At 55.6% G+C, this 15,876-nt stretch overlaps 1 protein-coding gene across 2 annotated transcripts in view; it reads left to right on the forward strand.

Annotated features, from left to right (window-relative positions):
* Positions 1 to 14,771, forward strand: part of VEPH1 (ventricular zone expressed PH domain containing 1) — a 59,320-nt gene extending 44,549 nt beyond the window's left edge. For both annotated transcript variants that reach the window (XM_059855876.1, XM_059855875.1), the window contains exons 11-15: positions 3 to 142; positions 1,918 to 2,052; positions 7,173 to 7,290; positions 13,514 to 13,650; positions 14,442 to 14,771. In XM_059855876.1, coding sequence (XP_059711859.1) covers positions 3 to 142; positions 1,918 to 2,052; positions 7,173 to 7,290; positions 13,514 to 13,650; positions 14,442 to 14,678 — 767 coding nt within the window. In that variant the 3' untranslated portion in view covers positions 14,679 to 14,771. The remainder of the gene's footprint in view (positions 1 to 2; positions 143 to 1,917; positions 2,053 to 7,172; positions 7,291 to 13,513; positions 13,651 to 14,441) is intronic.
* Positions 14,772 to 15,876: the final 1,105 nt, after the last annotated feature.

A 15,876-nucleotide genomic window follows, 5' to 3' on the forward strand; every position in this document is an offset into this window, starting at 1 on the left:
AGATGCTGTTCAAAGCTGTGTGGCAAAGCTGTTCTTCAGCTGTCCCCTGAAGGGCCACTACTGCCTGTACAGCAAATCCAGCTTCACCCTGGAGAGCCAGCAGCCTTCCCTCTGGATCCACATCATGTTCCTGTTCCAGCAGGTGAGGCCACGCCAGCCAGGGCCCCTCTGGGCTGCTCCTGTGCCCCTGGGACAGGAATGTTTCGTGGTTGAACTCATCACATGCACCCCTAACTCACAGCCATTCGTGACCCTTGTGACCCTCAGGAACTCGTTCCACTGGGCTGAAGTTGTTCTGTGCTTTACAAGTTTTTATCTTTCTGTTAAATACCCCAAATTCAAACTGGCTGCGGAGATTACAAAGTCTGGGGATAAAAAAGTGGGACCAAAGCATATTGTTCTTAGTCAGGCAGAACTTCCAGGTGCCTTGGAAGCAGCCAGGAGTTGGCAGTGGATTTTAGGGGAGCAGCACCAGCCCCAAGGCTGCAGGAGGAGGCTGGAGGGGCAGAACCCACTGGGGTGTTACTGCAGAGGTTTGGACTGAGCAGACCTTGTAAATCAGCTCAGTGCTGTTCTACCACCCTTCAGGTGACTTCCCTGTGTTTAATTTTGTTTCCAAGAACAGCCCAGTACTTGCACAAGTGTGGAATTTCCTAACAGGTTACAAATGGTGTGAAACTGAGAGAGACCCCTCCATTCACACTCCAAGATGCAACAGGTGGGGTTTGAGCTGAAATACAGTGTTCAGCTTCTTACCACACACAGAGCCTTCAATGCAGTTCATCCCATCCTCAGGCAGCCTTGGGAACACCCAGGATTTGTCCAAAATTAACACAGTGAGGGATGCTGTGGATGGAACAGCCTGAATTGCTCTGCCCTGGGTGTTTTCCTAGAAATAAATACTTTTCAAGAACACTGGTCAGTTAATTTAAAAAATAATAATGGAGAGTTCTACTGTGTTTCAAAACTCTTGGATAGAAATTGGGAAATTATTAGTGCAGGACAGCAGGATTAGGCTGGATGGCTTTGCTCAGACAGAGGAGACAGAAAGTCCATCCAGGAATGCCACGTTCGAAGGACATTGCCCATATTGTGAAATCAAATATTTGCAGTATGGAAAATCAGATTTGTTGTGCACTCCTATCTTGGCTCCTGCATGTAAATGCATTCTTTAATTGAAAGATCACGGAGGAGACAGAGGAGAGGCACAAATGTTGCCAGGCACAGGGCTGCTCTGTGAGCAGGGATGCCACAAACAGCTCGGGCTGTGGGAATGCCAGGGTCACTCACCGTGCTGGCAGGTTGGAGCCTCCCTGTCCTGGGGCTCAGGGAGCTCTGAGGGGACAGCACCCACCCAGCAAGGTGGCATCCTGTCCTGTTCAGGGCTGAAACCCCCTGCAGTCCGTGCTGACAGTGTCCTGTGGAGCTCTCCCTCCTGTGCTTCATCCTGCTTCTGTCCAGGGCACTCACAAGCTCTGCTCGTGCTGCTCAAGGACTGGGGGAGCCCCAAACCAGCTCCCACAGCCCTGCAGGGGTGTGAGGCACCCCTCCCTCTGGCTGGAAATGCCAGGTTTTCCCAGGGGGATGCAGCTCCCCCAGGCCTCTGTGTGTGGTTCACAGAGGCCAGTGCTGCTGACTGGTGATAAATTCACATTTCAATACAGAGCCAGGTTGTGTAGTGGCCACTGAAGGGGATCCTCGGAGCTGTGGGATGGGCAATAAGCTTCAGGAAGCCCAGAGGAAATGAGATGTTTGGTGTTGTATCCAGCTGTGAGCCCATGGATCCATCAGAGCCCCCCGGGCAGAGCTGGGCTCGCCCCTGGCTGTTCTCCTGGCTGTCCCACTGGGAGCACAAGTTGCTCTCTGGTAACAGCCGAGGGAAAAAACACCTGAAATCACTGCCAATGTTTCCTGCAGAGCCTGTTGGCAGAACCTTTGTCCATCCAAAGCAGCTCTGTGCAAGTCCTCAAGGCCCTGTGGGAGAAGACACAGCTCAAGGGCACGCACAGCTTTGAGACTGCCATGATCCAGTCCACCTTCCCACAGCAGAAGGTAAGGGGTCACTTTCCTCACCCATTAAAAGGGCAGGAGGACTCAGCCCTGCACTCTGGAGCCTTTTCTCTGCTCAGGGGTGTTTTGTGCTGGGCTTTGAGAGGTGCCCAGGCTGGTCCCCCACCCCTCCCCTGACGTGACCCGTGGCATGAAGAGCAGGGCTGCTGCACGTGGGTTTGGTCCTGCCCACAGTCTGGAGCTCTAGGCTCAGCTTAGCTGCTGCTGTGGGGTGCTGGGCAGCCCTTGGAAGTTCACCCAGCTAAACACTAAAAACCTAGCCCTGGGTTTTATGGAGTTATTTGTCTGCACATGTGCCATTTGTTACCCCCGTCAGCTGAAGGGATTGCAGCCCAAAGCTCTTTTCTGTCTCCAGGATTTCAGTGAATGCTCTTTCCAAGCTATTCATCAGCTGCTTGGAAAAGGCCACTGTAGGATTGGAAAACAAATATCTATTTATTCCTGAGCATCCCCATCCAGCTCAGTTGGATGAAATAAGTTGTCAAACATGATTTTAAAACACTCTCTCTAAGAATATTGTGGGCATGAAGATGTCTGGTGGAATAGGATTAAATTACCAACTATGGCTGATTTAAAACCAGAGTTCTGCTGGGAACACCTTCTGAACTCCCAGGACAATGTGGTGAAGGAGTGGGAACTCTAGCTGGGGCTCAGAGTGGGGCAGCCCCACATCTGAGAGCAGCTTTGGGGCCAGTTTTACTCCCTCACAGAGGAGCTGTGCTAAGGATCTGAGCTGCTGTTGAATCCAGGCTCATGCAGAGGCTTTGGAGCAGCTTTGCTGCTCAGCACGGGCTCAGCTGGAGCCCCTGGCAAGCTGCAGTCAGCCAGAGGCAGAGCTGGTGCAGGGTGCAGGGTGTGGGGGGCACAGAGCTCAGGGGATCTGCAGGGACCCTGGCACTGCTCAGGTGCAGAGCCCAGCCTGTCTGGGGAGCTCTCCTCACTCCGTGGCACTATTCTGGGGTGGAGTCTTGGTTTCTTTTGCCAGGGTTGGGATTAAATGTGTGAGATGTTTCTTGTTGGGACTCAGATGTTTGTTAGTTCTTATCCATGTCACAGCATCACAAAGTTCTGCAGCACTTCACTCTCACAAACCAAACATGGAGCCCCATCTCTCCAAGGCCTTTGAAGGATAAACTGCCCAATTAAGAAATGACACCTCAATTAGTTTCACTTTTAACCCAATAACCAACCAGCCCTGCCCTGCAATGGGGACTTTTTATCCAATTGCACAAAACCACCCAAACCCAGGGAGAAGAAAATGAAGGAGAAGGAGCAGCCTCTGCCCCAAACCCTCCACCTTGCTTTCCATCCATTCCTGTATTCTAAACCCTGAAACTCTGAGTTTCCCACCTGTGCTATCACACCCTCCCATCCAAACTCCACACCCACAATCCCAGTGCCATCATTCCATTCTGGGATCCTTCTCCACAGCCCCAGGTCAGTGCAGGGTTCTCCTGGGGGTCAGTGCCTGGCAGCACAGAAACTCTGAAATTCTCAGTGCCCAGGGCTCCAACACCTCAGAGTTCCAGAGCAGCAGAGCTGGGAGGGGATCCTGGTCTCTGCAGGGTCTGGGATCCAGCAGGGGCTGGAGCAGGGAGCAGCCCTGGGGGCTGAGGACAGAGCTGGAGCCCCCTGAGCTGCTCTGGCTCTGCAGGTCCCCTCCTGGGCGCTGCTCTTTGCTGTTGGATTTACTTTCTGGGTTGGTTTTGTTTATTAACACAGAACCAGAGCTTGTTCTGGTTTCATTTACTACTGAGCCCGAGTTTGTCTCTAGTGCAATTTCCATTCAGTTTTCTGGGAATGAGGACTAGGGCTGCCATAAAGAAGGTTTGCTTTAGCTTTTGCAATTCCAAAAAATCTGCCTGGAGCATTCCCTGCATGACCTAGTCCTTCCTTTCCTCAGCTTCTGTCATAATTGCAATTTGTCATCTCAGAAGTTCTTCTCGCTGCTAGCAGGACTTCAGACATTGTGAATTACTGGACAAATTATTGTATTTGTTGGTGTCATTCCTCTGCCAGTAGTCCAGGAAGCAAAATTCTGGGGGTGTGGTTGCTTCATTAAGTACAGAACTTTTAATTTTCAATTAAAGCTTGAAGTGTGTTGATGCAAAGGCAGCATCAACATTGTCTGCTATATTTGACACTAAGTTTTATGCATTGTGTTCTAGCAGAGTCTGAAATGCCTTTTCAGGGTGGGATGGGATATTGGGAAGGAATTCCTGGCTGGGAGGGTGGGCAGGCCCTGGCACAGGTGCCCAGAGCAGCTGGGGCTGCCCCTGGATCCCTGGCAGTGCCCAAGGCCAGGCTGGACACTGGAGCACCTGGGACAGTGGAAGGTGATAAATGCTTTCCAATCTGGATTCTAAAGCATTTTGCAAACCTGGAGAGTAATGTATGACATCAGTGCTTCACTCCAGACTGAATTCTGAGAAATGCCTTCAGCTCTGGTGATCCCTGGAGCTGCACTGAGGGCCTGGCTCACACAGAGCTCACTGTGTTCCACTGGGCAGCCTCTCCATGCCACAGAAAACATTTATTTATCCATTCAGCACGGCTCCAGATGTGCCAGGAGCAAAGCACTTCCAGATGTGGCTCCTCCCAGGCTGCCTGGGCTCTGCAGAGCTCCTTATCAGAGCCCTGAGTGTGCCCAGCACCGGGGAGCTGCCTGAGCCCTGCTGGCTCCTCTGGCAGCCCCGAGGTGGTGGCTGCTCTCCTGGCCCCATGTGGTGCCCTCGGGGATCCCTTTGCTGCTTTAAGAGCAGAATTAACATTTTGGGTGGCTCTGTTCTCCCCTCTCCTTTCTGTTCACCTGGCAGAAGGAAGGGCCACCTTGGCACGAGGGGCCCTCTGAGCTTTTCAGGGTGATGAGCACAGGGATGAGATAAATCTCTCCTCTCCAGTTAGGCTTTTTCCTCCTGAAATAAGTGGCTCCTTGTGGGTTATTTCAACTGCTGGAGTGCAGGGTGGAGCAGGCAGGTTTCTGCACTGATATTTCAGTGGGATTTGCTCTCTTCCAGGCTGCAGTTGCCTCATGGCAGCCACCACCAGATTTTTCATGGGATGGGGAAGCTCCCAGGCTTTCTGTCAGCCTTGTCCCTGTGTGCTGTCATGTTCTGCCCAGCTCATGCACTGCAGTGCCTTTGTTCTGCCCATCTTGTGTCCCCCAAGGTGCCACAGCAGGAGCTGGGGGCAGGACAAGGCACTGGCTGTGCCCTGCTCCCTCTCCTTCACTGCAGCCTGCCTGGCAAGGCTGCAATCCTGCATCCCTTCCCAGCCCGTGCATCCCTTCCCAGCCTGTGCATCCCTTCCCAGCCTGTGCATCCCCTCCCAGCCTGTGCATCCCTTCCCAGCCTGTGCATCCCCTCCCAGCCTGTGCATCCCCTCCCAGCCTGTGCATCCCTTCCCAGCCTGTGCATCCCCTCCCAGCCTGTACATCCCTTCCCAGCCTGTGCATCCCTTCCCAGCCTGTGCATCCCTTCCCAGCCTGTGCATCCCCTCCCAGCCTGTGCATCCCTTCCCAGTGGGATGGGCTGGAGCCCTGCTGGGGGCTGGGGTTTCCCCCAGTGCATCCATCTGTGTTTTCCTTGCAGCAGCTCTCTCCTGCAGCCCTGTGACCCCACACCAGTACTGGGAGGGTCTCCAGGGGCTGGCAGGGCCCTGGGGGTTGGCAGTGAGGGACTTGGTTGCTGTTCCTTAACCCCACGGTTTGGGTAGGTGTGAGATCAGAGTCTGGTTTTAAATGAAATCGGGGGTTTAAACCCCCCTGGACTGTGCAGTGGCACTGATTGCTCACAGTGTGTCCTCTGCCTTTGCTGTGCTCAGGGTGCAGAGCTCTGTCTGTCCCTTGGAGCAGGCCAGGTGTCCCTTGGTGGATGCACAGTCCCTCTGCCTGGCTCTGGGGGTTGCAGGGACAGCAGGGAGTGCCCAGCACTGCACAGTGTCACCATGGACCTCCTGGGGCACTGAAACACCCCGGAGAAGGGGCTGGGGGAGCCAAACCATGGAATCTTTTCAGCTGGAAAAGCCTTCAGACCACTGAGTCCAACCCTTCCCCAGCACTGCCAAGGCCACCACTGACCCGTGTCCCCAGGTGCCACATCCACACAGCTTTTAAATCCCTCCTGTGACTCCACCACTGCCCTGGGCAGGCCTTTCCATGAAGAAACTTGCCCAATATCCAATCTGAGCCTCCCCTGGCAGAACTGGGAGCCATTTCCCCTTGTCCTGTCATTTATTCCTTGGAAGAAGAGCCCGACCTCTCTGGCTGTCCCCTCCTGTCAGGAGCTGTGCAGAGCCACAAGGGCCCCCCCTGATCCCCCTTTTCTCCAGGCTGAGCCCCCTCCCAGCTCCCTCAGCCTGTCCTCATCACTCTCATGCTCCAGGGTGGGAAAAGTGCTGGGCCAGGCTGCTGGCAGGGGCATGGAAGAGGGAAAACAAATCCCAGACCACCCCCAGTCCATAATTCATGGATCAGCTGCTACTGCTGCTGGAGAGAGAGACCTGTCCTGCCCAGCTCAGTGCCCAGCTCTGTGCCCATTCCTGCCCAGCTCAGTGCCCAGCTCAGTGCCCAGTCCTGCCCACCTCAGTGCCCAGCTCTGTGCCCAGTTCAGTGCCCAGCACAGTGCCCATTCCTGCCCAGCTCAGTGCCCATTCCTGCCCAGCTCAGTGCCCAGCTCAGTGCCCAGCTCAGTGCCCAGTCCTGCCCAGCTCAGTGCCCAGCTCAGTGCCCAGCTCAGTGCCCATTCCTGCCCAGCTCAGTGCCCAGCTCAGTGCCCAGTCCTGCCCAGCTCAGTGCCCAGCTCAGTGCCCAGCTCAGTGCCCATTCTTGCCCAGCTCAGTGCCCAGCTCAGTGCCCAGTCCTGCCCAGCTCAGTGCCCAGCTCAGTGCCCATTCCTGCCCAGCTCAGTGCCCAGCTCAGTGCCCAGCTCAGTGCCCAGCTCTGTGCCCATTCCTGCCCAGCTCAGTGCCCATTCCTGCCCAGCTCAGTGCCCTGGCCCCTTGTCCCTCTGCAGGACACATGGGAAGAACCCCCTGTGTCCCTCTGGATTTGGGCTTCCGGTGCTTCTTCACCTCATGAGTTTGGTTTCTCTCCTCCCTCCCAGGAGCTGGAGAACGTCCAGATGCACCTGGAGGAGGTGAGGTTCTTTGATTTGTTTGGCTACAGCGAGGAGGCAGGAGCCTGGCAGTGCTTCATGTGCAACCACCCCGAGAAGGCAACAGGTACAGAGGGGTCCTGCCTCTGTCACTGGGGCTGCAGTGCCTGGGGTGAAGCTCACTGCTCGTGCTGGGTGTCTGCCATGGTGGGGAAGGGAAAACCAAACTTTCCAGTGGCTATTTTAATTTAAATTCTCCATTAAACTCATCTTTGGTGAGGGAGTCAGACCCAAACCTGGTTTGGTGTGTGCTTAGAGGGACACAGCCCCAAATCTGCACCGTCCCTGAGCCTGGGCATGGGAGGGCTCCTCCTGCACCACATCCCAGAGACAGGACTGCACCTCCTGCACCACATCCCAGAGACAGGACTGCACCTCCTGCACCACATCCCAGAGACAGGACTGCACCTCCTGCACCACATCCCAGAGACAGGACTGCACCTCCTGCACCACATCCCAGAGACAGGACTGCACCTCCTGCACCACATCCCAGAGACAGGACTGCACCTCCTGCACCACATCCCAGAGACAGGACTGCATCTCCTGCACCACATCCCAGAGACAGGACTGCACCTCCTGCACCACACCCCAGAGACAGGACTGCATCTCCTGCACCACATCCCAGAGACAGGACTGCATCTCCTGCACCACATCCCAGAGACAGGACTGCACCACACCCCAGAGACAGGACTGCACCTCCTGCACCACATCCCAGAGACAGGACTGCACCTCCTGCACCACATCCCAGAGACAGGACTGCACCTCCTGCACCACATCCCAGAGACAGGACTGCACCTCCTGCACCACATCCCAGAGACAGGACTGCACCTCCTGCACCACATCCCAGAGACAGGACTGCACCTCCTGCACCACATCCCAGAGACAGGACTGCACCACATCCCAGAGACAGGACTGCATCTCCTGCACCACATCCCAGAGACAGGACTGCACCTCCTGCACCACATCCCAGAGACAGGACTGCACCACATCCCAGAGACAGGACTGCATCTCCTGCACCACATCCCAGAGACAGGACTGCACCTCCTGCACCACATCCCAGAGACAGGACTGCACCACATCCCAGAGACAGGACTGCACCTCCTGCACCACATCCCAGAGACAGGACTGCACCTCCTGCACCACATCCCAGAGACAGGACTGCACCACATCCCAGAGACAGGACTGCATCTCCTGCACCACATCCCAGAGACAGGACTGCACCTCCTGCACCACATCCCAGAGACAGGACTGCATCTCCTGCACCACATCCCAGAGACAGGACTGCACCTCCTGCACCACATCCCAGAGACAGGACTGCACCTCCTGCACCACATCCCAGAGACAGGACTGCACCTCCTGCACCACATCTCAGAGACAGGACTGCACCTCCTGCACCACATCTCAGAGACAGGACTGCACCTCCTGCACCACATCCCAGAGACAGGACTGCACCTCCTGCACCACATCCCAGAGACAGGACTGCATCTCCTGCACCACATCCCAGAGACAGGACTGCACCTCCTGCACCACATCCCAGAGACAGGACTGCATCTCCTGCACCACATCCCAGCTCCCCTGGGGCCCACCCAGGTGCCACAAGTCAGGGCCATTGGCACAGAAACAACACCTGGTTCCTGCTTTCTCCACTCTCAGAATTATTTGCTGTAATATAATTTACTCCACAGTGCACACTTAGGGACATGTTTAAGTCTTATAAAGGCAGAATCCTTCAGCTGTATTGGAAAAGAGGGTGAGTGGGAAGTGGGGAAAACCAGCCTTTTTCCCAGGTCTAAGCTCCTGGAGCCCTTGAAGCTTTTGAAGCTCTCTGGCAGGCAGCAGTGCCTGGTCAGTGCCCTGACAGGCAGAGGAAAGTTGTTCTCAGATGCTTTCTGCCACTCCGTAAGTCTGACCAGTCCTGGCCAAGAATTTGGACTATTTTGGCCAAGTTTTTGAATAATTGGCTGTTTCAGAGATTTATTCTAGCAGTTAGTGTCTCTTCAGACTGCATCAACCCCGAATTTAGGAAGTCTTGCAGGAGAGGCCAGCTGCTGCTGCAGGCTGGGCTGCCCCTGCTCACCCCATGGGTGTTTGAGCCTCTTCTCCTTCCCCAGCTCCCCTGGGACTCCAGGACCAGGACAGAAACCCTGCTCTGAGTTAAAGCTTCATCTCCACAGAGCTCTCAGTGTGGTTTCCATCACGTCAGGGATGTTGAGTGATGAGGAAAACGAGACTCTTGCTTAAAATGTCAAAGCTTAATGAAGCAACTTTGGTCTGAATTTCCAAAGACATTTAAGCAGTCCAGCCTTGCCTCACTCCTGCTCTCCTGGCTGTAACTGTCCTTTTCCTCAGCAGTTGCTCTCTTTGTCTCACTTTAAAAGAATTTTTGTAAGAAGGGCTCATTGTGAGTATCATGATTTGCTTCTGAGCTCCAAAGGCCTTTAGAAAACCAAGAAAATAAATTCCCTGAATGGGTCACGTGAAAGCTGAGGAAGGCAGCGTGGAAGAGGGAGCTCAGTGGAATAAAAATTTGCAGGGAGTGACAACTCCACCTTTGTGTTGGTGCTGCAGAGCTGTGGCAGAGTGGGAGACCCTGCAGGGTCTCTCTGGGTGTGTAGGATCTGACACCAGCAAGGATTTGGAGGTCTCCTTGGATTGGTAAGGAATTTAAAGGCTGTGAAACATCTTTTATTTTCATTCCAGAGTGTGAAAGACCCTTTGACATCTGAAATACTTTTGAGAGGCGAGAAAGCAACTTCTTCCTCTCAGCAATTCTGTTTAGCAACCAAATTCCTGTTGAAGAAGGAATTCAGAGGCAATTTTTTTTTCTATTATTGTCTGCGGGGGTTCTGTTGCATTTTTTGGATGCTGTGGTGCAGAATGCCATTTATCCTCCAGACTTGGGCAAACACTGCCTTAAAGCCCTGGCCTTGCCTTGGGATGGAATTCCCAGAGCAGCTGTGGCTGCCCCTGGATCCCTGGCAGTGCCCCAGGCCAGGCTGGACACTGGGAGCACCTGGGACAGTGGGAGGTGTCCCTGCCATGGCAGGGGTGGGGTGAGATGATATTTAAGATCCTTTTCAGCCCAAACCACTCCATGTTTCTGCCATTCCTGTTTGGCCATAGCTGGGAGGCATTTTGGGGCTGGAAGCAGATCCTGTGTGGAAAGAACCAGTGAAGCTGAAGCAAAGTGGTGATGCACCCACAGTGACAACTGGAGAAAGTTTGACTCCTTCTCATGCATTCTTCTGGTGCCAAAGCATGTCTTGTACAGCCACACTTCTCCAGAAGTGCTGTTAAATCACCCTGGATTGGCTTCCCCTGCTCTGAGGAGCAGCATTCCCACAAACCCTGCTGAGCTGCCCTGGGCCCAGGGCAGGAGCAGCAGCTCACACCATTCCAGCACAGCCACCAGGCACCTGGAGTGCTGGAAAGCACCAGGATTCCTCCTGTTGGGACAAGCTGCCTGCTGGGAGCCTCATTCCAGCACAACCCCCTGGACTGGGAGTTTGGCTCCACCAGCTCTTGCACAAAACATTCCACAAAACCACCGAGAGCCGGCGAGGGAATTGAGGGAATTCCAGCCCCTTCCCCCTCTGGAAGCTCACAAAGACAGGCAGGGATCCCTGGGGGCTGCAGAGGAGCCATGGGCAAGGATCTGGGATTGGGGAAAAACTGAGGATGTTTGGGAATTCCTCTGGAAAACTGCAACTCCCTGGGAAAGCCAACACCACCCTAACTTGGGAATACATTTATCCCCTCCTGCAGTGCCAGCTAGCCCGAGAAATGAAGGAGCCCAGCTCTAATCCTCACTGGGAAATCATCAAAAGTGGGACCCAGCGATGTGTTCCTTCCAGGTTTTCAGCAAAACCCACCGTGGTGATTAATGGAAGAGAGTGAATCCATATTCCCCGAGGTTAATTGCATTTCTCTGCCACACATTCCATTCTTTCAAGTTCATAGGGGTTTATTATCACTGAGATCATTCATGAATTCTTGCGGAGGATTTTATGTTTCATCAAATTCAAGATTTAGAGCTTTGGGTTTTATCTGTCTCAAGTTCATCTTGGAAGAGTTTGGAGGGTTTTTAACTTTTTATTCAGTACCCAAACTACTTAGAGCTGGGTGTGTTGTAATTCTGCAAAGAAAGCAAGATGGAAAGTAGAAAATTCCAACAGACACATCAACGGGAACTACTCAGGGTTAAGCTGGAGTCAGGGTGTCTATATTAAGATGATTTAAGAAAAAATAGGTGTTTCAAGACCTTTGGATATTTCATGACCTTTTCAATCTGAAAGGGGAGGGATTTAGAGGGGACATTGGACAGGAATTGCTCCCTGTGAGTGAAAGCTTTCCCACCGTGAGGATATCAAGCCCTGGCACAGCCTGCCCAGAGATGTTGAGGAGATTTTTCAAGTCCCACGTGGATAAATCCATGAGCAGCCCAGTCTGACCCTGTGGGTGACCTTGCTTGGAGCTGGAGGCGAGACCCCTCGAGCTCTCTTCCAGCTGAGCTATTCTGGGATTCTGTGAAGTCAACCGCAAGGAAAATAAGCAGAAGGGCTTAGAAAAACATTGGAAAAGAGCTTTATTCCTATCTTGCTTGAATCTCTCTCTCCTAATCAGCCCCTCAGACACGCTGGCATCGGATTCATTACGGCCACTTTGGAAGCTGCCACCAGAACTCCCCCGGGCCCCTTTGTGGATGCACAGGAGAAGTCCTCTGCTAGCATTGCCTAAAGCCACGGGCTCCTTACAGAGATCAACATTTCTTAGCAAATCCTGGCTTTGAAAGATTTTGGCCATAAAAATTCACTTTAGGCCAAAATTGCACATTCACTTCCCTTCTCGTGTTGTGCTCCTGACCACAAACTCTCTCGGTATCAGCTGCTCCCTGAGCCTTTTGTGCTTTACCCCTCCGAGTTTGCTTGAAACATGTTCCTACGGCTCTGGAATGGGACTGAAGATGTTCCTGTGGAACCAGGAGCCAGGCAGGGAACAATATTTAACAAAATTACAAAGTTTTTAGTACGGGGGACACTAAAGTGTGGTTCTGTCCCACTAAAGAGCAGGGGGGAGAGGGTGCAGCCCCGAACCAGCCTCCTGGGAAATGTATCCCCTTTTGCAGTGACAATATCTATGCAGGGAGGAAGAAGCCCTGTGCTGTACTCTGTCCCCTGCCAGGCTGGGGGCTGTGTTTGGTGCTGGCACAGAAATATCCAGGAGAGTTGAGGAGTCAGGGCTGCAGCGGCGGCGGGGAGCAGAGCACGGCCCGCTCCTGCCGTGGCAATCACAGCTGCAGCTCCCCCCGGCACTGAGGCTCTGCCAACCCCCTTTTCATTCATCCATCTCCTTCCAGGCGCTCCCTGCCTGCACAGACAGAAATATTTATGGTCTTTCCTGAGGAAATTGCACGAGTCCACACTGCACCCCCCGCCAGCCTCGCTGCCAAGGAAAACAGCGCTGGGGGAAGGACACGTCCTTTACCTACAGCTGATGCCTTGTCCTGGCCTTGGTTTGCCCTCTTCCAGACAGGGGCTGGGTGCCCAGAAGGCCATCAAGCCTTTGGCACTCCCTTGGGTGGCACTTGGGCACCCTGGGCAGCTTAGGGCTCAGGAGCTGCCGATGGCAGGGAAGGCTCTCAAGGAAAAGCAGGGCTGGAGGGACGGGGGGCTGGGAGAGGAGCCAGCCAGGGATCACTGCCCCTCTGACAGATGCTGGGATGGGCTCCAAGGCAAACACCCCATCCAGAACATCCCTGCTCAGACTGCCTGTGCCTGCACTGCCCTCTGGTCTGTCTGGTCCTGTGTGTCCTGGCCATCAGCGTAAAGACAGAAGAGAAAGGAAAAAGAGACCCCTAGGAGATATCAGGGCTTTAAACTGCCAGAAAGCAGGGTTAGGTGGGACCTGGGAAGGAATTCCTCCTGGGAGGGTGGGCAGGCCTTGGCACAGAGTGCCCAGAGGAGCTGTGGCTGTCCCTGGGTCCCTGGCAGTGCCCAAGGTCAGAAATGGGCACTGAAGGACTGAGGAGCAACTGCGAGGTGCAGTGGGGAGAAGTTTGGGGTGGCTGAGGGAGTAGGAGAAGAGATGGAAGAGATGGAAGAGGAGGGGTCTGAGCTGTCAGCTCCATCTGCTCGGCCTCCCCACAGGCCAGGCTGTCTGTGTGAAGTGAGAGCTGAATGCTGGAGCCTGGGAGGATGAGGAAGGCAGAACGACCTTCCTGCAGCACGGCAGAGCCTTTGGCTGGGAGCAGGGAGGGCAGCACTAACCCTGGCCGTGTGCTCCCTCCCCAGGCATGAACCAGGACGGGCAGCCCCTGATGGAGGGCAAGCTGAAGGAGAAGCAGGTCCGCTGGAAGTTCATCAAGAGGTGGAAAACGCGCTACTTCACCCTGGCTGGCAACCAGCTGCTGTTCCGCAGGGGCAAATCCGTGAGTCTCCGAGCAGCCCTGAGCTGCTCCCTGTCCCTGCTCCCTGTCCCTGCTCCCAGCCCTGCTCCCTGTCCCTGCTCCCAGCCCTGCTCCCTGTCCCTGCTCCCTGCACTGCTCCCGGGCTGCAGCCCTCACTTCTGCCCATGGTGCTTTCCCCATCAGCTTTGCCTGTTCTGGTTTTCCCAGAGGTTGTCACCCCTCAGCTTTGCCTGTTCTGGTTTTCCCAGAGGCTGTCACCCCTCAGCTTTGCCTGTTCTGGTTTTCCCAGAGGTTGTCACCCCTCAGCTTTGCCTGTTCTGGTTTTCCCAGAGGTTGTCACCCCTCAGCTTTGCCCGTGGTGCTTCTCCCACTCACAAAGTGCGTGGCAGGGGACACCAAGGGCAGCCAGAGTGATGCTCAGGAGCTGTCACTGCTGGGTCCCCAATTTTCAGGGGACATAAAGACCAACTCATTCCATCCCCCTGCCATGGCAGGGATGCCTTCCACTATCCCAGGCTGCTCCAAGTCCCGTGGCCTTGGACATTTCCAGGGACAAGGGCAGCCACAAGATGTGGCAGCAGCAGCTGGTGGCACCTGGGAACATCGCAAAGAACGACAAGTTCATAGAATCCCAGAGTGGTTTGGGCTGGAAGGGACCTTAAAACCCATCCAGTGCCACCCCTGCCACGGCAGGGACACCTCCCACTGTCCCAGCCCTGTCCAAGCCGGCCTGGGACCCTGCCAAGAGCCCTGGGCAGTTTGTGAGGGGTGGTTCCTCCCCGGGTGACCCTGGCCTGTCCCCTGTGCTGCAGAAGGACGACCCTGACGAGTGTCCCATCGAGCTGAGCAAGGTGCAGAGCGTCAAGGTGGTGGCCAAGAAGCGGCGGGACCGGAGCCTGCCGCGCGCCTTCGAGATCTTCACGGACAGCAGGAGCTACATGCTCAAGGCCAAGGACGAGAGGAACGCCGAGCAGTGGCTGCAGTGCCTCAGCGTGGCCGTGGCCCAGGCCCGCCAGCGCCACAGCCACGAGGCCACCACCTACCTGTGACCCCTGCCCACCACCTACCTGTGACCCTGGGCCACCACCTACCTGTGACCCCCTGGCCACCACCTACCTGTGACCCCTGGCCACCACCTTCCTGTGACCCATGGCCACCACCTACCTGTGACCCCCTGGCCACCACCTACCTGTGACCCCTGGCCACCACCTTCCTGTGACCCCTGGCCACCACCTACCTGTGACCCATGGCCACCACCTACCTGTGACCCCCTGGCCACCACCTTCCTGTGACCCATGGCCACCACCTACCTGTGACCCCGGGCCACCACCTACCTGTGACCCCTGGCCACCACCTACCTGTGACCCCCTGGGCCACCACCTACCTGTGACCCCTGGCCACCACCTTCCTGTGACCCATGGCCACCACCTACCTGTGACCCCCTGCCCACCACCTTCCTGTGACCCATGGCCACCACCTACCTGTGACCCCTGGGCCACCACCTACCTGTGACCCTGGGCCACCACCTACCTGTGACCCCTGGCCACCACCTACCTGTGACCCCTGGGCACCACCAACCTGTGACCCCCGGGCCACCACCTACCTGTGACCCCTGGGTCACCACCTACCTGTGACCCCTGCCCACCACCTACCTGTGACCCCTGGCCACCACCTACCTGTGACCCCGGGCCACCACCTACCTGTGACCCATGGCCACCACCTACCTGTGACCCTGGGCCACCACCTACCTGTGACCCATGGCCACCACCTACCTGTGACCCATGGCCACCACCTTCCTGTGACCCATGGGCCACCACCTACCTGTGACCCCCTGGCCACCACCTACCTGTGAACCCTGGCCACCACCTACCTGTGACCCATGGCCACCACCTACCTGTGACCCCTGGGCCACCACCTACCTGTGACCCCCTGGCCACCACCTACCTGTGACCCCCTGGCCACCACCTACCTGTGACCCCCTGGCCACCACCTACCTGTGACCCCTGGCCACCACCTACCTGTGACCCATGGCCACCACCTACCTGTGACCCTGGGCCACCACCTACCTGTGACCCCCTGGCCACCACCTACCTGTGACCCATGGCCACCACCTACCTGTGACCCCCTGGCCACCACCTACCTGTGACCCCTGCCCACCACCTACCTGTGACCCCTGGGCCACCACCTTCCTGTGACCCATGGCCACCACCTACCTGTGACCCCCGGGCCACCACCTACCTGTGACCC

The sequence above is a fragment of the Haemorhous mexicanus genome, chromosome 10, assembly GCF_027477595.1.
Source record: "Haemorhous mexicanus isolate bHaeMex1 chromosome 10, bHaeMex1.pri, whole genome shotgun sequence".
In the NCBI taxonomy this organism is placed as follows: domain Eukaryota; kingdom Metazoa; phylum Chordata; class Aves; order Passeriformes; family Fringillidae; genus Haemorhous; species Haemorhous mexicanus.